This window comes from Macrosteles quadrilineatus, unplaced genomic scaffold, assembly GCF_028750875.1.
Source record: "Macrosteles quadrilineatus isolate MER2022 unplaced genomic scaffold, UCM_ALF_1.0 Scaffold_12__1_contigs__length_5162894, whole genome shotgun sequence".
Classification (NCBI taxonomy): domain Eukaryota; kingdom Metazoa; phylum Arthropoda; class Insecta; order Hemiptera; family Cicadellidae; genus Macrosteles; species Macrosteles quadrilineatus.
The window spans coordinates 4,278,209-4,299,722 of NW_026542605.1; the positions used below are offsets into that span (position 1 = coordinate 4,278,209).

General features: G+C 32.5%; 1 protein-coding gene across 1 annotated transcript in view; it reads right to left on the reverse strand.

Annotated features, from left to right (window-relative positions):
* Positions 1 to 8,754: 8,754 nt before the first annotated feature.
* Positions 8,755 to 21,514, reverse strand: part of LOC129004892 (uncharacterized) — a 219,074-nt gene continuing 206,314 nt past the window's right edge. The window contains exons 5-14 of the mRNA XM_054433587.1: positions 20,523 to 20,774; positions 19,549 to 19,765; positions 17,925 to 18,004; positions 17,124 to 17,320; positions 15,709 to 15,785; positions 15,233 to 15,297; positions 14,525 to 14,605; positions 12,928 to 13,371; positions 12,222 to 12,440; positions 8,755 to 10,804 (exon numbers count right to left, since the gene is read on the reverse strand). Of these exons, the coding sequence (XP_054289562.1) occupies positions 10,701 to 10,804; positions 12,222 to 12,440; positions 12,928 to 13,371; positions 14,525 to 14,605; positions 15,233 to 15,297; positions 15,709 to 15,785; positions 17,124 to 17,320; positions 17,925 to 18,004; positions 19,549 to 19,765; positions 20,523 to 20,774 (1,736 nt within the window). The 3' untranslated portion in view covers positions 8,755 to 10,700. The remainder of the gene's footprint in view (positions 10,805 to 12,221; positions 12,441 to 12,927; positions 13,372 to 14,524; positions 14,606 to 15,232; positions 15,298 to 15,708; positions 15,786 to 17,123; positions 17,321 to 17,924; positions 18,005 to 19,548; positions 19,766 to 20,522; positions 20,775 to 21,514) is intronic.

Consider the following 21,514-nt stretch of genomic DNA (forward strand, 5'->3'; position numbering starts at 1 on the left):
AAAATCTGATCCAACATAAGGAAAAACATATAATAAGGTTTTCCTAGTTATAGGTACAGTTGGAAAGATAGAGCCCATATAGATATAGGCTCACAAGAAAGTCATCAGTTTAGTATTTTAGTTCCCATTTTACCCAGAAAAAATTCAAAATTAAAGTAAATAGCCTAATAAAAGCAGAAAACATAAACGGGGAGTTTTAAATTAAATTATTTACGTATTTAGATGAAACGAATTAACTACCATGGATAACTAGCTAATTATCCTGCTGATTACAGACCTAGCTGATTAAACTTTTTAGCTTGATTTAATTTACTTGTAAAAAATTTATTTCACATTTCCTCAGTGATGTACACAAATTGTTTTAGTATAACGTTTTACTATATTTAGTATTTCGGAAAGCTTGTTTATAATATATTCATAAATCGAGAAATCCAAATCATTCTTTTTATTCCTTGTTTTCTTTTGTGTAATAGAATTATAACTCTTGCTTTACACAAAATTATATTGATTTTAGTAACAAATTTGACCTAAACCCTAAAAAAATTAACTTAATTGTAGCCTTACTCTAAACAAATTGGTCACTGTTATAAATGGTATTTTTTTTAAAGAGCAACCCAAATTAAAAGTAGGCCTACTGCCAGACACATTTTAATGACAAAACAACCATACATTTTGGTAACCCCGTTTTCTTTACTTCATTGCCGATCAAGTTATATGAGCTGTTGCATAGATATCTTTGAGGTTTAGTCATATTAGGAATTTATTGGAAATAAGACACAGCATTTAAGTTAAAATTTAAGTAAAATCAAATTCAAATTCGCTTAGTCTGCAGGTTTACTGAGACGGGGGCACTTTTATGTTTACTACGGGGTCGGTTTCCTTAAATTTATACCATTGTATATTTTGTATCAGTAGTAAACAAAAAATACCCCTGTACCCTGTTTTAAAAATACCCCGTGTGTTCAGCAAGCCTACGGACTAAGCGAATTACCAATTGCCTCCTTTGATTTTCACATAAATATAGAAATTTTAGTATTTTCTTTAATTCGGATTCGGTTTCTTTTAAATTGTCAAAAATAATGTCAATAATAGGTTGATTTAAAGTAACCAGGGTTACCTAAATACCAGTTTTTTTTGTGATTAACATGTGCCTCACAGTACTTTTAATTTGGGGTGAGCGTTAATAAATACACCCTGTATAAGTGGTTTAATATAGCATGCTATCTTCGATCATAGGAAGCTAAGTGAATGTAATACTCGCTGAGTAATGAGTTAAGTGATATAATCATAATGAAATAATTTATAAACCTATAATTTAATTTATTCAACACTCGACCTTCAATTTTGATCTAAAAATACGCTCGGTTTTGATGACCTTGTATTAATCTAATCATGTCAACCTCCAAGAAAACTAGTTAATTACTGTGAAGTAATTGATTATTGTTTTATGAACTTATAATTCTACATATTATGCATGAGGTGAATTTTTTGGGGGTTTAGGGATTTCTTATATCTTTTTAAAATTCTCTAATTTTATTCAATAATATCATTTAAATTCGTGAAATTAACGAATTCGTGAAAAAATCTTAATTAGTGAAAAAAACTATAGAACATTTTTTAAATGCCTTCTTAAGCAGCAATTTGAGTCCATACACTTATCTATACTCAGCAAATACTTAAACGAAATTCCTTTTTTACCATGTTTTGTGACAATTTGATAGAGCGACAAGAAACGTGCGAAAGTCAACAGGTTTGATGCGACAGGAGTAATTACAAATTGAGGAGTTCTGTTTAAATTAAAAATTGACTACATAACTTACTATCCCACAGCTGAGGCTGATTAATTCCTAAGACACAAAACTCAAGACACTTGAAGGATTTAACAGCTTGCACTGTAATCACGTCCAATCCCCTCTTACCACTGTATAATTACCCTTTAATCACCCAAGTTTCAAACTAATCTTCTTGGATGGCTTTCAATTCCTTTGATCGTGTTCTTCCAGCAATATTTTCTATTTGACTTTCAGTCTGCTTGACGATTCAGATTGCTGTTTGAAACTAATTTAGAATGGAAGATTAAACTTTTCAAAACTGAAATTACCATCACTAATGCACCGAAAGTGTTTCTATTTTAGTATCATAGTAATAACAATAGTTCCATCTTGTATTTAATATGCGTTCTTGATGCACTAGTTTAAGATTTTAACACCACCTTAAAGTAGTGAAAACATTAATAACTCTTCATTAGAAAACCAAATTGTATGAACCTGTTTTGGTAACTGTTAGATAAAACCTACTAATTCAGCACTGGTAATGTTTATGATAAACATCATCCAATGTAAAAAAATAGCGATTCTCCCAAATTCGAGAGTTGTCTGTTAATTAAAGTCCCCTAGCTGTGGCTCAAATCCGGGACCAAAGTCAATTTTTTTTACTTTGCCTACTACAATTCTAGCTTGTTCCCACACTTAAGCATACAGTGGTTATAATCTCACCTTAGTCAAGTGGTAAATAGTTTTGTGAGAGAAAATTGACGCTACCACCAACTATCAATCGTGTTCCGTGATTAAGTTTCCGTTCGAAGGAGGTTAATACTTGTTTAAATCTGTTACCATTTGACTGAATGTTTACAAAAAGTGTTTTGCTATTTAAAATTAAGTGGCCTAAGTGGCTTAGCGAGTTCTCAGAGGGTCATACAAATTTGCTCATCAGGGCTGGCAACAAGTGTTCATTAGTTTCCATTACGGTAGAGAGTGAATTTGTGGAAACATTGCTTACTGATAGGTTTGTTTAAGACTTCCAGGACTTACAGTATCCCGTGACAGTGATTTTGAAACGTCTCATATCAGTTTGGAATCTCTATTGCTCAGTAATACCGTGATCTGCATGGAAAAGTCATCCAACTTTGGTAACTGCCTCATACGAGCCTCATACCTGAACGACTTAGTCAGCCTAACCGATTGACCATCTCACTCTCAGCATCCCTACGCACATTTTATTTGTCCAAAGACTTACTCCTTTCTTGTCCGTCCATCAGCATAGGACTTCAGTCTCGGTTGATGACTGAGACCAGAAAGTTCTAATGATGGACAGAACGTAATACTTGTCAGAAGTGTAAATTTTCCTTCACGTTTTTGAATACTATTGACAAAACTAATCGTCCTCTAGGCGTGAGATATAGCTAGAATCGTAACGGATGAAGTAAAGAATTGATCACAGATTTCAAATAACTCTCTTCGCTACGACAAGAGCATGATGGAGACCTTAATGTACGGACGGCTCTCGTGCATTAATTGTTTGAGAATTTGATTGGCCTCACAGAATATATAGGAGGTATTCTTTGAGTATTGCTGAACTATTGTGAATGGTTAGATCGAAGAGGACATTGTTGTATTTGGTATCGGAGGTGATCTTTTATCAACTTTAGAGGCGATGTTTTATCAACTTCGATCAAGTCTAAACATACTCTCAGATAACGCCATATTTTATTTTAAAATGAAAAAAATGGTTTTGATTAGTTATTATAACAATCTGAATCTACTACAGTCGGCCTGATTATTTTGTTTGGATTCATATAATTAGCCTGCTATTGTTTAGCAATTTGTCTTGTTTTGTTTTCAGAAACTGAATATGAACCATCAGATGATTGACGAAGCAGATATTTTTGAAGACGACTCTTTGATACCAAATGTACTGAAGAACATTGAGGTGTGTATAAAGGAATTTCCCTATAGGTAAGTAGATAAAAGAAATTGTACTAGAATATCATTAGCAAAATGTACGTGCCTTGAAAAAAATCAATGGGGAAATAATTCTAACAAATACGTATGTTGTCATTTTTAATCATATTCTTAATTTCCTTAACATTCTGTTTTTCAATTTCCGCCAGTTTTAAATATATTTTTTTTAAGTTTAAAAACTAGCATATAAAACTCATAAATTCAGTTTGGGTATAGAATTGTATTTTATTTTTGTTGAGAAGCATTGGTTACTGACAGTGCAAAGGTGATCATCATGTTTCCTTCAGCAGCACCAAACACAAGTTTTGATACCTAATAATTCTTCATAGATTATGCTGCCTTCCTTTCAGAACAGTCTGTTCTACCTCCCACGTGTTGTTTTCCTTCAAATCTTCCTTTAAATTTCTGAGCACTATAAGTTTCCCAAGTGCATTCCCACATCACCAGTCCAGGGCCTTTCTCTTCTATTCCCTGGACTGAATCTCTTCTCTTCTTCTTCACTGAGTCCAGATCGGGACCCAAAACCTCAACTCCTCCTCGCTTGGTGGTGGTGGTGGTGGGGGAGGATTCCGGGAGACTAACCACCAAATCGATACAGCGCCTAAACCACACACTAACCTTTTTACGTTGAACATTTTAAAATTGATCTGTTACTGTTGAATGTTCAAAAGAAAATGATTTTGTTTCTAGGAGACAGAAAAAGTTGAATTTTTGGTCTCCATGGAACGAAAACTAACTATGAATCCAGTAGTAGGTTACTGTATTGTATTAGTTTATAATTTTACTGGATCTTTCAACTAGACCTATAAACTATTTTTTTATATTTTATTTTGTATGGACTTTTTCATTCTGTAAACTAATCTATCTTTACAGATAGTTGTACTCTTTTACATACCTTGCTTGGATTGTTGTGATTTGTTATTAACCTGCAAATGATGAGTTTAAGTTGAATTTTAGACCTGATACTGGAATTATTTACTGAAACATATTCTAAAACCGACAAAAAGTGTGTGGAATGATTTTAAATTAAAAAGGAGATATTTTGTGTTTGGAAAATGAACCAGCATCAAACAGTTCTTTGATCTAAAAAAATTATATGTACTTAGTGGATTTTTGAGATTTTTCTGGTCAGGCATTAATTTAAAGTCAGTTTTTAACCACTTAACAGTACGGTTGAGTATTCACTCAAGTAAATGTTGGACAAATGAAATTTGAAATTCCTTAAGTTGAGTAACACTATTCTGTGGCTTTTAAGCTACGACATTGGCGATTGATTGACTGTTACGACAAAACCACTGTGCTTGAAACGACAACTGAACCACTTAATTTAACCAGAGGAGACAATTTACCATGAATCAAAAGCCCAAAAAGCCAGTTTTGATGATTATTTATATTAATTAAAACATTTTAAATACAGAAATAGCATTGTCTTTTAATATATGCAGAAATTACTAATTAGACAACTGGACACAACGTGAACTAAGGGTTGAGCAAATTATTGATATTAAAAGGTGACATTGGAAATTACGTTAAAGTAGTTTGATAGGTGATATCTGCAACGGATTATTTACTGAAATACATTAGACTGATCACCATACATCGCAAGGGGCCTTACCCCCATGTACCAGCAACTTATGCAGCCATGTTCCTGCTCTGGTGGATGCACCACGGCAACCCGGGAGTCGCTCGCTTCTCCTGACGTGCCCGTGCGCATGCGCTTGACACTGGGTCGCATGTTTGACAATGGCTTGATCTACTCTACATGTTTAATATAATAAATAGGTGACATACCTTATAAATCCGACAAACAGCTCATTTTAAATTGAAGGTCGTTTACATGTTTCGACCTTCAATTTAAAATGAGCTGTTTGTCGGATTTATAAGGTATGTCACCTATTTATTATATTGAATACAACAGCTCAGGAGCTAGAATGGAAATTAATTTTAATTCTACATGTTTGCCTTGTTGGCGGGACATTCTAGTAATGCACTTTTTAAAATTTGAATTACAACCTAATCAATAACAGTTTTACAAAAAAATTTCAATTTAGAGGGAGTTTAAAACGTTGTCTACAAATATTATCAAATTGAGACTGAAAGTGTTAAGCGACATGGATAATATGTTGGCTTATCTAACAAATTTTGACCAACTATCTGGTTCTGATTTTCCAAGTGCTCTGAAGAACGTAGCCGAAGTAGTTTACTTGGTTTTCAGCCATTAGGTATCAGAAAAGGTGAGCAATCAATGAAAAAAATTGGTTATATTTTTTAAGATATTTATTTTTTTGCAAATTTCCCATATAGGGAATAAGTTATTACCGTAGTGCTCATGGTAAGACCTGGACCCGGGACCGGTTTAATTTTTCGTTATGAGGTCCCTAGAGGCCAAAAACACATTTTAATCAAATTTAGAAAATGCATTTATTTCTTACTAGACTATTAACATAAAAAAAATCCCTCCCTGTTACAGCAAACCTAAGTACTCGTTAAAGTAATTATATTTAAATAAGGAATTAATGTGCTATTTTTAAGGAGACATTTTAGTGTACATCCAATCAGGCAAATGGAAATTCGCTTAGTCTGCAGGTTTGCTGCGGCTGGGGTATCTTATTATCTAATGTGAAACCTTTGGGAGGGATGATGTATCCTTGAAAAACTAAACATTTTGTTAACCATTATTTTGATCCTTAAACTCTTGCACCACTTTTGGTAATTTGTGAGCATTTATGATATACACAATACCTAACCTGTAACTATAGTAGCATTGTGTATTTTAAAGCAATAGGTACACTAGTGTATTGTACTATTTATGATTATAACATTTTATAAGTTTTCGTTAATCAATGGCTTAATAGTCTCAATAACTATAGGCTAACACTATATATATTAATTGATCGTCCTTCTTGATCTGGTGAACACATTGTAAACAGATATTTCTATTACTGTAGTATATATAGAGTGTGTTTTTGGTGTTCACTCTCAATTTCTAGTTGACTGTCATTTTAAGAGCTGTTACGACAAAATATAAAAATATTAGGCCTAATTGTTAAAATCTTGATTGTCCTGTGGCATGATTATTAATAAGTAAAGCAGAAAATTAAATGGTTTATGAAAATGTTTAAAGGATTGGCTCGTTCTTATCGCACCAAAGTCAGTGACGCTGGCTGGCCTCTTTCAACCTGGCCTAAATGACAACTTTTAACGTTATTTGTTGTAATTTACAGGTAGCGTAGGTCTGGAAAAGTGAAAGGAAAATAAAACAGAACACATGGTTTTGTACTCAAATATGAGCTTGTGTATGTACATCAACGTATTGCTTGTTTTTGTTATATATAAATATAATATACAACATAGTCTATAAATATCTGACAACCTATACATAAGTCTTGTTTAAAAGAATATAAATTATTGTTCTGCTATTATAATGAAAAACTAATGGTAGCGAACTGAAAGTGATATATCCTAAGAAAGATCCATACCTAAAAAAACATGTATTGTTCTATACATTAAGCATAATATAAATTTTTATTTCATTTTATTTATTTTACAAAAACTAAAGCAGCACGGTAAGTTAGCATTTTTCTACCAAGTAAAACGAAAATATAACATCTTTAAAACGTTTTCAATGCCAATAAGTCCTGGCCTTATTAGTTAGTTAAAAAAACTTATTTGTATATTAACAAATACTTCGTAATATTTGTTTTTGGGTAAGCCATCCATAACCGAGGGGGGGAGGGAATTAAATGAATGTTATAAATTATGAATTCATCACTAAGTGTAAAAGTAAGTGTACGAAATGTCGTATTTAGGAGAGCAATAACCGCATCTAATTCAAACATAAATTGCCACAGAAGGAGTAGCAGTTTTTCCAAACAATAGTTAAGTTTCTACAAAAATACTGCATATCATTCTTGAAAAAATATTATCAGATTTGAATATAAAATAAAACTTTATCAATAAAAACATAAGCGGTAACTTTTACAATGAATAACAAAGTTTAAATAGCTTAAATTATTAAAAAAACTATGACACAACTATGGAAAACAAAACAGTTTTTTTAAGAAAACCTTCTGTGACTTTTTCAAATAACTATAAAACAATTTTACAATTTTTTGTAAAAAAATCCTAGTCAACTTCGTTATAAAGGAAGATTTAATCTAAAATGATAAGGTTTTCGGCGTTGTCTACTTGAGAATATGCTACTTTCCTCTAACAGCTAAATAAAGAATAAACAGCACAACTCATCTGAGAACATTTGTACAATATGATGGACAGGGTAACGCAACAATAGCCTCAAAAGTTTGAACTCTGCACAGACAGTCACTGCATGATTATCATAACAACATTCATATCTTAGTATATACAAGTGATAAATGATTCTCCCTTAGAGTTTGCCGAAACATGTCTAGTTATATGATAAAGAAAATCATCGTTGGTTAGTTTGCATACCAAAAACTCTGTGTAAACTGTCAGGTGTAACAAATAACCGTTGTTTATGCATTTATCTGAAAGTTTAAGACATTAAAAATCAATTGTACAGTAAATTGAATTCTTAGTAACTGTTAACTATAAGGAATCATACCGCATGGTAACCTTTTTATAGGTATTTCTATTTTTGATCACAACAACACATGATTGCAAAAGAACTTTCGATTGCAAGGAAACTAGTTGAATATTAAACTAGTTACAAAGTTTTTTCAGAACGACCATAGTTTTTGATATAACACAAATTGCTGGTATAATACTTAAAACTGTCTAAACAAGTAAATTTGTAAGTTCATATGTATTCAAATTATCAATTAATTCTATTTATAAAAACAAATACATATACAGATCTATGAACAAAAAATTTAACTACCCTACTTTTCTAATTTTGTGTTATGTCTGTTTATTTCAATGGTTTCTCCTAGAAGTCGCAAAAAAAAAAAAAAAAAAAAAAACTACTACTAATATAGAAAAAACACGTATACTCTATATATAAAAAAAAAAAACAATTGTGCATGTTCTTAAAACATTTTTTCTATGCTTGCAATTGTTTTAGATCTTCGAAGCTACTTCAAAACTAGATGAACGTATCTCTAATAAAGCTGTTTCTATGGTCATAACGTATAAAGCAAGCTAATTCCAAAATAAAATTGTTGTTTCGAATATCTTTTTAACAACTATGTAAAAACAATAGACAATGTCTGACAAACAATCCAAGAGAGAAATCAGATTTCAAAACAGTTTTAACTAAATACTATAATAACACCCTCACATAATATTAAACCACCAACCGTTCGTACAATACGTTACATTCAAGGCACCTTTAGTAGAACATACAGCTCGACGCATCAAATATAGTAAGAGGCATTCTTTTGTAAATGTTTTACTTTTAAATCACTTTGTACATTGCTTATGAGACTTATAACAAAGTTACATTATGCATTTTGGGTTATATTTGCTGCTTAGGTTGTTTCCATTTTTTCTTGTGACAAACAATAAAAAAACAATTTGATTCTTAAATATATTAAGCAGCGGCTGAAAATAGACTTGAAAAGAACTATGCTTTCACAAGAAATTCTTACTTTTAAGAAAACACTGGAAACATAGTTGTAAGTAACTGCATAAACAACCACAACAACAAATATTCCCATAGCAAATGTTTTTAAATAACACAACACTTAACATGTTACTATTGTACCAAGTCCACTGCACAATTTGTATATCCAGTGCACTATGAGCCACTACTACCTATCACAGATCATTTTTACGATTACCACTGACAAAGTAGTCTCTCTAAAGCAAGATTTAACTGTTTAATTCTATAAGTTGTAAGGATAAAAAAAATAAATCACACATACTTAACGCAGATTAAAAAGTAAAATGTTGAGCCACAAGAAGATTGTGGTTGGCTTTGTTTCATAGCAAAACCCCTGGTAATAACAATACAGCTGACTTAAAAACGTAAAAAAAAAAATTAAGAACACATATTGAACAAATAAATAATTTAATGGCCACTTTAATGCTTATTCAATTTAAACATTTTACCGTAAGTACCAATATTCTTACTAAAAAATCTACTCAACAACAGAGAAAGAACACTAAACCATAACATTTGCTGAAAATATCAATCTTGTGGCCCAAAAAATATCAGTTGATTACATAGTGATGAAACAAATGTTTACAAGCAGTTTCACTGAATAATAAAATAATAGTATCAATATTAGCAAATATTCGGGTGATCAAAAGAATAATTGCTGGCACATAAAATTTTAACACCTTGAAAACTATAAACAAATGTTTTACAAGTCATAGTTTCTTCATAGAACCAAATGGCTGTATCGTTATAAAAATAATAAACTATTCAAAGTCTATTATTTGTTTTGTTTTTTGCTCCTGAAGAAGTCTTAAGCCAATATATAATAAATTTTGTTTGTTAAAAAAGTGTGTAATAGTTTATTATTTTTTTTATGATTTACAAGTCATTTAGTATTAGAAAATTGAATTTTAATCTAATATAAAAGATTTTATGTGGATAAAGTTCATTCTATTAGAAATAGGAAATAAATAACCGAGTTTACTTTATTGTATCACAGAAAAAACAAAACAACAAACTTAGACATATATATATTAAAATTTTTATCTGTACACTAAAATATATATGACGTGTTAAAATATCATGTCTTCATAGATAATTAACCAAAAAAATAACAAAATATTTACCTTAACACTCTCGAGGTCCACCTATCCACTTTCTCCCTAATCTGATTACGTTTAAAAGCTATAAAAACTTTACCTTAGAAACTATGTACAATATGTTCATTTATATATAAAGACACCGCATTTATCACGATTGGAAACAAACTAAAGAGTAGAGTAACCAATTCATCAGATGCTGACGGAAGGAAACCGGCTAACTCTGAGTGGTGTAACCACTTTATTGGCTAACTACTTTGCTAGGTTAAGTCCTGATTAAAATCACCTCTCTGGTCTTACTAGGCAAAACACCACTGAGAGCAGCAGCATGCAGAAGTAGGGGGAGTGGTGCAGGCTAGACGCTGTGTTTAGCTCCTGGCATTGTCCTGGAATAAAAAAAATGTGTTATTAAGTTTTTTGGTGTATACTTTAACTCATGACTAAATGAGCTGCTCCTTCGACAAAGTGAATGAGTTATCACAGTCGTTAAAAAGGGTAAATCTATCTATACTATTATAAAAAAGAGGTGGTGTCTGTGTGTGTGTATGGGAAAAGTAAACGCGAAAACTACTGGTCGGATCGGGCTGAAATTTGGCATGATGATAGCTCACATTCCCGATTAACATATAGGCATATTTTTATCCCAAAAATCCTTTCGGGCTCCGCCCCAGTGGCTCTGGAGTTTCCCATGTTAACCTTATGAGAAATGAAATTATTGAATCTTAACAGCTGTTTCAATTAAACAAGTTGGTTCTGTTCTGTGATGTTGAATAGCATTAAAGTTACAAGGATTACCAACAGGGTGCAGCACTAGCACTATTATTTCTTTTACATTTATGACAACAGCTAATTTGCAACCAAAAGGTGAGTGAGCGTAGCGAACGAACTTCAACCTGGAGGCGAGTGAGCGTAGCGAACGAGCTAACCTGAAGGCAAGTGAGCGTAGCGAACGAGCTAACCTGAAGGAAAGTGAGCGCAGCGAACGAGCTCCAACCTAAAGGTGAGTGAGCGTAGCGAACGAACTTCAAAAAGAACCGACATTTCTTAAACCATGTCCTCACTCATAACTGCTATAAGCATTTGATACTTATATGCCAACCCCGTACGAAGGACGGGTACTCTGCTAGTACATAATAAAATTCAAATGTTTTCTTCCTTAAAACTATATTTATTTGACGACCTCTGATGAGTGAAACGTGTTCTTGAATACCTGATGATGAAGCTATTATTGCTTTGAAATGCGTAGTCGACAGACAGCCTTTGGATTACTCTGGCAGATCCAGGTAACAACCTTTTATAATCAAATGTTATATACATAATTTTTTTTATTGCAAAAGAGGAATCCACATTTGTAAAAGATCAATATTTAACTTTTCCTTAGTTAGTTATTATCCTGTTGATATTAAAAAATATATTGGGTTTCCAAACATTTATATGACTGTATTTAGTTCAGGGGCTGCATCTAAGGTTGATAATCTGGACATTGCAGACTAGCCACCTTCAAATCTTTGCAGTCACTACTGATTCGCCCATAAGACATAGACCCCATAGTAATTTTTAGGTATACATCTAAGTGTTTCCGTTTGATTAAAAAAAAAATCTTTCCTTTCAAAACAAGTTAAAAAGTTACAACAGCTTTTAAATATCTAAATCAAACACCGTGTCTGTAACTCAATTTCTCCTTAGATCATCACATGTGCCAAGTAGTCAATGTATAGAAATGAACAGTTGGCACATAAAGAATATTAATAAACATAACAAGATTTGATTTGAAAAATATTTAGTTTATGCTGGAGATTTCACCTTCACTAGTAATGTTGAATGCCAACACTCCGGTGGATCCAGGGACTATGTCTCGCCTGCAAGTATCAGCGCTGGTCGAGAACATGACTACATTGTCAGCTTGGCTCTGGTAGACGAAGCAGTAGCGCTTGGCCCCTCGCGAGCTCCTTGACAGCGGGGTGGTGATGAGGTAGTGAGTAGCAGTGGAGTTGTCAGACCATCCTCCGTGGCAGGAGTAGGCTGAGGAGCAGGAGGTAGAATTGTCAACTTGGTAAAACATAATAAGATACAGGGAGGGCAAGAGAAAGAAAGTGGTTTATAATACTGTGAGAAATGTTAGGGGAAACCTTCCTATGCAAATATAAAAATGCTAGTATTTCTACGGTTTAATTTTACATTGGATTTGTTCTATTTCATTTCTACTTGAAGTTTATCAAAACGAATATAAATTTACATATTTAAGAATTTGAAGAATGCATTCAAAATTAGAACATCTAACAATAATATGTGTTCAAAAGTAACATGTTAAAAAATATTATAGAAATTTGAAATTAGATTTAGTGAGAATTTTCATGACAATTGGATATATAGCTACCATTCTTGGGATGATAAACCATATATTCTCTCCAAGTACAAATTGTAATGAACAGACAACTGTTAAATTCAGTGTAATTTAACCCGGAACTTTATAATCTTAACTTAAACTGTAAAAACAAAATCTCCATACCTGACACCATATTGTTGTCTGGGGAAGAGCATTCTGATCGAAACTCCATTGTGTCAGAGGATGCACAGCCAACCATCAGAGTCTTGAAGTCCAAGGAACAAGCTTTTGTTTGGGAATAGGGCTCCAAATCTCTCCTTGGTCTTTTGTGGGTTCTTTTGAGATGGCGCCCTATTATGTCATAGTTCCTATTTTTAGATTGAAAGGGCTTTTCCACCTTGGTTTGTTTCAGGTTTCGTTTTAGCCTGAGTCTTCTGTTGTACAAGTCCTGAATGTCAGTTTGTCCCTCGGTGGTTGTTAACCACTTTACCGCACTGTACCCCTGATGACGTGATATGTTTACCGCTGTGTCCCGAGAGTGGGACCTCGTGTGTCGCTCTCTTCTGCTCACCCCATTCACTGAGAACCGGCCAAAGTGGGGGCATTTTTTGGTTTCTGGGTTTTCAGCTGGAAATTAAGGAAAAAAATTAACAGATGCCAAAAATACTATTTATAATTTGAGGGTTAAAAATTTTACTATTCAAGCAGTCGACACATTTCTCTTTTAAATTATTTAATGGATCTTTTTAATAGTCCAAAGTAAATTTATGTAGCCTGAAGGCTAGGAATATAAGAGGTTATTGTTTTTATCCAAACGAATATGTACACTGTATGACACTGTTACTAATGAATTTAAATAAATTGATCCGTGATTTTAAACTTATTTTTCGCAAACTGTTAGGGGGGGCATGAATTCCAGAGGTTTTATCATGGGTAGTTTCATATTATTATAGAATTTGTAATTAGAGAAATAGCATACTATTGTTAAAAATTCTAAAATAATAAAGTGGAGTTGTATTTATGGTTATATTTTGTACAAATAATAGTGCTAAACTTATAGTGATTTTAAAAGATGTCAGGTATTGAAAATATTAATCTAAGTTTGTTTGAATAATATGTTATGATAATTTACAGTTAAAACCAATATAGAAACATATATAAATATACACAACACATAACATGTATAAATGTGTATTTTATTTATTTTGTTACTTTTAAGGAACCGTACGCCTTGAATGATGCCTGTTATTCGTGATACTAATTTAATTTTGCAAATTTTTCTAAGTCAAGAAACACATAGTCTGATTAGTAAAATTCTTGTTCTTAGTTTAAAATAGGATTATTTCAGCGAGTGTATCAGACTTTCTCTAATTTTGCTGTTAAAACCCAATTCAAATAGTATTGTATGGTTTCTTTAAACGAAAATCATATTTTTTTCAATTTTGAACCCAACACTTCTGTTAACAACAAAATACATAGCACTACAATTTAATAACTGAAGAAATATATAATCTCTAATACATCATTGCAATTTTAAAAACTACCAATTTTTCCTCTCAAATGTTATGCAATTTACAAAGTCAAATCATACTTCAATAAATCAATCAATTAATCAAATCATACTTGGTTTTAAATGTAAAAGAGTCTAGAAAATAGTGTTATTTTTAAAAATATATTGTATACTTATATTTTTTTTCAAATTAATGTCTTATAACAGCAAATACTAAATGAACATAGTAATACAAACCTTGGTAACAAATCAGTTAATAAAAATACTCACTGACTAAAGTAATGAACGGAATAGTGTTCCTGTCAAAATAACCAGAGTTGCACGCGTCTTCAGGCCTTCGTGTAAACCCTCCTGAAATGTAATATATAATAAAATACATGACTTAAATACAGACACCTACATTAAGTTTGCATTATTTCACAAATGTATTTATGCATACTTAAAGTTTGGTCAATTTGATTAGCTCACCTTAAGCACACAAAAATCTGTATGGTTTTCACTAGAAAATTTGTATTCTGTTAAAACTATAGTTAGGTTAGAAAGCCAAAACAAACCACTATAATATATGTTGACTGCGTTTGCTTTTAAACTGAAATAACTGTATTTACGTATCTAAAATATGTTAAGAGTTAAACTGCTATATGAGTAGTACAGTATATATTCTTTCTTTAAAGTATTTGGATAAAGCTTTTAGTAAATTGAAGCAAATCTATGAGGCTAATACCAGGAAATTGGATGGATAATATTTTGCTCAAATATTTCAAAATTGCATTTATCGATTCATTCTAGATGGGTTTTAGTAAATTAAAAAGAAATTCTCGACGATGTGATAATCAAGGAGAGGGGATAGTTGTGATGTTTATTATGTGCTCGCTGGTAGTGATGTTTCTAAACTATTTAAAAATCCCATCAATTTTTTTAAAACCTTTACCTTCATATATGCTGTAACATTTTATAATATTAATCTGTTTTCAATACCTGACTGGACCTCGATGATGTGGGCGTCTCTTTTGTGGAACATCATACACATGTAGCCGTTTTGGCTGAAACAAATTGAAAATGTTTAGTACCGGTAAATAGTTTGTGTGAATTCAGATTTTTTTATAATTTTCAATAAATTAGTAAAAATAATAAACAAATAATTTAGTTCTGAGATTACAAGTTTAAAAATTGTACACAATTCATAAAAAATAGACGCAATAAGTAAAAACATGAAAACTATTCCGTATATGTAACATTTTATTAATACTGATTACTTAAATTTTGAAGCTCCATTAGCTCATTTATTTGAATTTAGTAGGCAAGGATAAAAATGTTAACAACTTTTCAATAGGTCTATTGAAATATAGAGTTCAAAATGTTAGTATAATCATATAAACAATTATAATTTAACTGGTGCAAGGTTTAATCTGTTTAAGTAGATACAAGTAGGTAAAACCGTATACAAAACCTACCATCCTACAGTGTAGTGGGTGATAATATAAGCCACTTCACTGTTGGCTTGGAGAATCTCTGAACACACAACTCGAACCTAAAAATAAAATGAATATTTAACATACGTTTCGTACACTATAATTAAATCTGCAATAAACAATAACATTCGAATTGGTCAGTTATAAAAAGTCAGTACAGTGATAGTGAAGACATACTGTAATACGTTATGGTTGAAATTAATGCATTACATGTGTTTTCATTGATGTCTAAACAGTGTTTATCTAATTAATACAGTTAAAAGGAAGGACAATATGCCAGGGATGTGCACTTTAACTGCAAAATCATAATATCCTTAGCGGAATATCAAAACACCCTTGGGCAACCAATTAATCAAACCCGTTACCAATTACCTTATTAACACAACATTGTATACTTTGTAAACTTCATCTTCCTGTTACCTTAGTAATGGGTCAGTTATCCTTATCCTTAAGAATAGTCAATACTGTACTCACCTTTTATTACTTATATATTTTAAGAATATTTCATTTGGAATATTATAGAAATTAGCAGGTGTGTGATTGACATATAACACATTTTGTTTAGGTTTAAAAAATGGATGGAATGTTTATTATATAACAAAAAGTAATTTATAAAAGATGCTCATTAAAAAAATATAAACAATTTAAAGGCAAAAGCCTATAAAGGCATTATTTGCTTGCATGTTTGAAAAATGTCCATGGAATAAAACATGGGGATTACTGTGGGTTTTGTTTTACCAAATAACAAAACTATTTGCATTTAGGTACCTGTACATTTGTAGTAAATTTGTTGTATATTCATCAATACTTCAAAGCTTATAATAACCGACAGTTTCCACTTAACTGACATAATGGCCTTTTGTGAAGAATCATAGTTTGACAATTTTCCAGGCATGCATTATGCTTGCTATTTCCTTCTCCCATTTTATTACTCCTTACATCAGAAATTTGTTTGCTGACTAACCTACTGACTATCAAAACCTATCTTATTTGGGAAAATAGTTTGATTGTATTGCTTGGATACATAAAAAATTCACAAATACACTTCATAATTTTTCCCATTCATCTCCTCGTGTATCATTATTTCATCTTAAGTGTTTAGAAACAAACAGAACTTATTTACTGTCCTACCGATTGTTATCAAAACACTGAGTTTGTTCAAGGCCATAAAATTACCAATGCCTTCCCTCTGCTTGCCACTGCACTGCTGATATCTAGCTATTCCAGCTTAGTGTTTTGACACCTCCAATATTTTTCACACATACTAACCAACTGAGTTATAAAAACAGAGCTTTATTGTGTTGCTAACCACAAATTGTTGAATATATTCACAAATCCTGGTCTTATTTAACCCTTGATTCAATGTGAGATTTTCTCTGACATTTTCCACCACCAACCTCCTGCTCCTTGTCGTAGGCAGACAGCTGCTGCTGCACCACAGGCCCCTCGCTGGGCAGAGACCCCAGACTGGTGTTGGATATGTGGAGTGTCGTGTTGCGATGGTGGAACTTGTAGGAACTGCGGTAGTCCAGAGTGTACCATTGGTGATGCTGGGTCAACCACATGGGGAACTTGCACTTCTGACTCGCAGTCACTGGAAAATATGGAATGTTTCAACATATATCTATTACTTCACCATTAAAAAGATTAAAGTCCTCTTTGGAATCCCATAAAATATAAGAAAATACAATAGACAGCTTCTTATGAAGCTTTTTATTGACCTACACATACAGCATACATACATAATATGGTGAATAACATAAAATAACGCGTTACAATGTAGATCAATTTAAACCATTATTGATGCTCGATGCTCCAATCGAGTATGTGTACGGTTATTGTTTTACTTTATAAATAAGTGACTGTTCTGAGGCTAATAAGTGTGACTAGTGAATCAAAATCCTTGGTTAGCACTTAACATATACTAACATCAAAATTTATGAATAAGAATTTACAAAACATTTAGCAACAAAATTAGGCTACAACTAGTAAGTTACATATGTATTAGCAATATATAATACAAGGTATCAAGACTGTTAATAACAATAATGCAAACCTGTTATTCTTAGATTTTTTGTCAAAAGCTAAAACTATGATATACATAGCAGCTGGACATAATTTAGTTTTACGTATGTTATACAGGGTAAAGAAAGGCTGTAAACAAATATTTTTTGTATTAATATTGTGTTTAAACTTACCTTTTTTCAAAGTCATTGTTCTTGACCCTTCCATGGGGCTGAAGAGTCCATTACATGTGGCGTCTCCAGACTGAGCAACTCTGAAAAATATTTAAATGTAAAAAAATAGTGCAAACGTAGTATGTAACACATCAATCAGCTATAAAACAACTAACAGACACTACAATACATAAGAACGCAATCTCTTTATCTTAAAATGATCCATTAATTCTTACTCGTTTAAAAGGATGTACTGACTTCCAACGAAACATTTTAACGTCTTCCATTTAATTTGCAGGGAAAGTAATTTGTCGGTAATTAACTAGTTCTAGCTATGTTAACAATCAATTTTAAATACAATTTTACAATCCAATTTAGTTCATGATACTGTTTTGATTTCTTTTTGGATAGCATTAAAAGACCTTCCTAACTTTAGGTCAGCAAAATGAATTATGTAAAATCTTCGTTACGTTGATTTTAAAATAGATAAACTGGATGACGGGTTATTTTCCTTTAAAACACAAACTAAGTACTTGATATTGAGGGAATTATAATAAAGAAACACCCACGAATCAATATGGCTTCCAATAAAAACCTCTTAATAGCTGCAATAAAACCCCTAAGTGTGTGGTATTATGGATCGAAGTAATATTGCTTGCCTTAATACCAGTGGCTTTTACTGCCAATAAACACAATACTTTATACTTCTTCCCTTTCCTTTATTGCTTTTTACAATGTTCAGTGTCTTTCATAATCAAAGAGAGTATTTTACGTTTAAGTGAAAAATTAACTGTAAAAATAGTCAAATAGCATTAGCTTTATAATGTGCTAATGCGTAACGATTGGGGCACCTAAAATTCAATTTTAGATAATGCTGTCTGTCGTGAGGAAGCAACAAAGCCATTTGTAAACATAATAAAAGATAAATAATTGATAACTAAATAATTTTCCCCATTTATAAGCTAATTTCCTAATAAGCAAAGATATATTATTTACAAAGTTTGTTGTTGCTATTCTTAGACAAATTATACAAATGATGAAATTTCAACATACATCTTTGGCCCAACCTTTATGATCCTGAGAGGCTCTCCTCATGAAGAATTTATCCGAATCTTTACAGAATAACTGACTGAATGTACAAACACGGACATATTCCGACGGATGTATTCGGTTTGGATCCCCGAAAATAGTGGCTTTCGACGTGATGTCTATGTGTATGTTCATATGTAGACAAAGCTACATACAACACCTCGTACGACTAAGATTCAATTTGGAATGTGTGTACTAATAAATAGTAAGTTATATCCAAGTGTATTTTATTCTGGTTTTTATTGGTGATTTTCCCACAAAAATGGGATGGTAAAAAACGGCTTGGCTGATTTTAATAAAATTTCGAAAGCTATGGTCCTTATGGTTCTAAACAGAATGGTGTAACATCCATTGCTGTAAAAATTACGGTTTAACAGTTATTGCAACTTTTGTGATTTCCTCACTCCCACCATACCTATGATAGAGGTTTTTGACAAGACAACGGGAAAAAATGTGTGTTACACATTACTGATACCGTTCATTAAGGTTTATACATTTTCTAAGTTTATTACAATTATTAAACTAAAATGAAACCCAAATAAAATAAAACACTAACCTGTACTCGACATCGTCAGCCTTTGGCCTCGGGAACTCAGGATCCTCACCATACAGCTGCATGGCAGATTGACCTTGGCCCGACATCTTCTCGTAGACAAAACACCTGTAGCTGTCCTCATTGGAGGTGGAGTGTGTATGATGTAGAGGAACCACCTTCCCCACCAGGTAGCGGGACGAGCCCTCCTTCCAGGTGGCGAGGCACTCCAGCTCTTCCACTGCAGAGGGAATGCAGAATTAAACAAATGCAAGTAGTGATAGTAATAAAAGTTGAACTCAAAGTGCATGCAATTATTCAAAATTAATTTTCTAAGGTTATTTGATTGTTGATATGTTAATTTGAAAGTTCAGTAGACAGGCGAAAGGAAAGAATACAAACTTTGTGTGTGCGTAGATAGAAAGTGAGAAACTGAATTGAAGTATCAGCGGAAGTGTATACGCTCAATAGATGTTAAGCAAATGTCCGAATATGTCACCTAGCTGCTGAGGGTGAATGTTTATTGAATTTTGTACAATAATCCAGACGACCTAATTTAATAAAAAAGGTTATCATCTCTTCCATTCGTCACTTTTATTCTCCACGCATCAACTGCTTCATACATACCTATTTGTGTATAAATCATGATTAAAACCATTGACTTTCAATGTCCTCAACGCATGAGGATGCTGATGACGATTGTTTTAGCCATACTACATTACAAATATACCAGTGCTCTAATTTGTAGTAATCATACTACAACGTTTATCTATAACAATTTTTCATTTTGCTGAACAAAATTAAAGTTTTGAATGATACAAGAAATGTATAGGTTGTTATCGTCAACATAAATATTTATTCACCGGGCAGAAATATGTATTAAAACTATCACAAACTGATCCACGAGGACTGCGAGCTTACAAGTGAGCAAAGTCGTGTAAACATGTAACAACACCCAGACATCTTCAAAATTAAACACAAATAAATAGGTAATTTACCCGTGCTCTCAGTGCCGTGGACGTCAGGACACGCCTGATATCTGAGGAGCAGTCGAGAGTCCTGGGTGCAGGAGTCAATGCTGCTGACAGGATAACGACACTCGCCATGTCCTCGGTTGTAGGTGAACGTGTGTCCTCCCCTGAACGGGCAAGGCACCGAGGTGGCCGCCTCACGGAACATGGAGTATAACAGGGCGTCCCCGGTGATCAGAGAGCACAGGGTCTGCAGACTGTCTCGTGGCATACAGTAGGCTGAAGGGAAATACACACACTGAGATTAGTGGGAGGATAATAAATCTTAAACAAATATATTTGTCAGTCTGAAACTAAATACCATGCACTATAACGTATCGTATAATCTCTTATAGAACGTGTTAGAAGGTAAACATAAGAGGCTAAAGGTTAAAATTAAATTTTGTTGGCCTACTGTTATTTTTATATAATAAAACAATAACTTTGCTTATGTACCAACAACAGTTTCTCGTGGGTAATATCTAATAAACCTTGTTATTGTGGTGTACTTCTTATCGAAGTTCGTACATATGATTAGGGGGGATAAATTAAGGGTTTGAAAATTACACTATGCTATCATTAGTGAAATGCTATAGTAAGGTCTTGTCATTGAAGTTATAAAAAACCCGGTTGTACTATTAAAAAAAAAAAAAACTCGTTAAAATGCATATTTAAAGTGTATTTAAATTATCTTTAGAAATTTGAAGTTTTGCAAATTAATTAGCTCACACCTGTAACTAACAAATAATAAATAATACACCACACAGAAACACAGCTACTATACTAGAGCTTAACAAGGATTAAATAAATTAGCACAACAAACTTACTGTAAGAATCCAATCACATTTGTAACAAAGTTTTCCAATCAATTTCGCAAGGGAGTAAAGCGTTATTTTGTCAAAAGCTATGTCGGATTTCCAATCACAAGATTGATTGAAGGCCAGTTGCGGACTTAACTTCCTTGGTTTGATTCGCTTGAA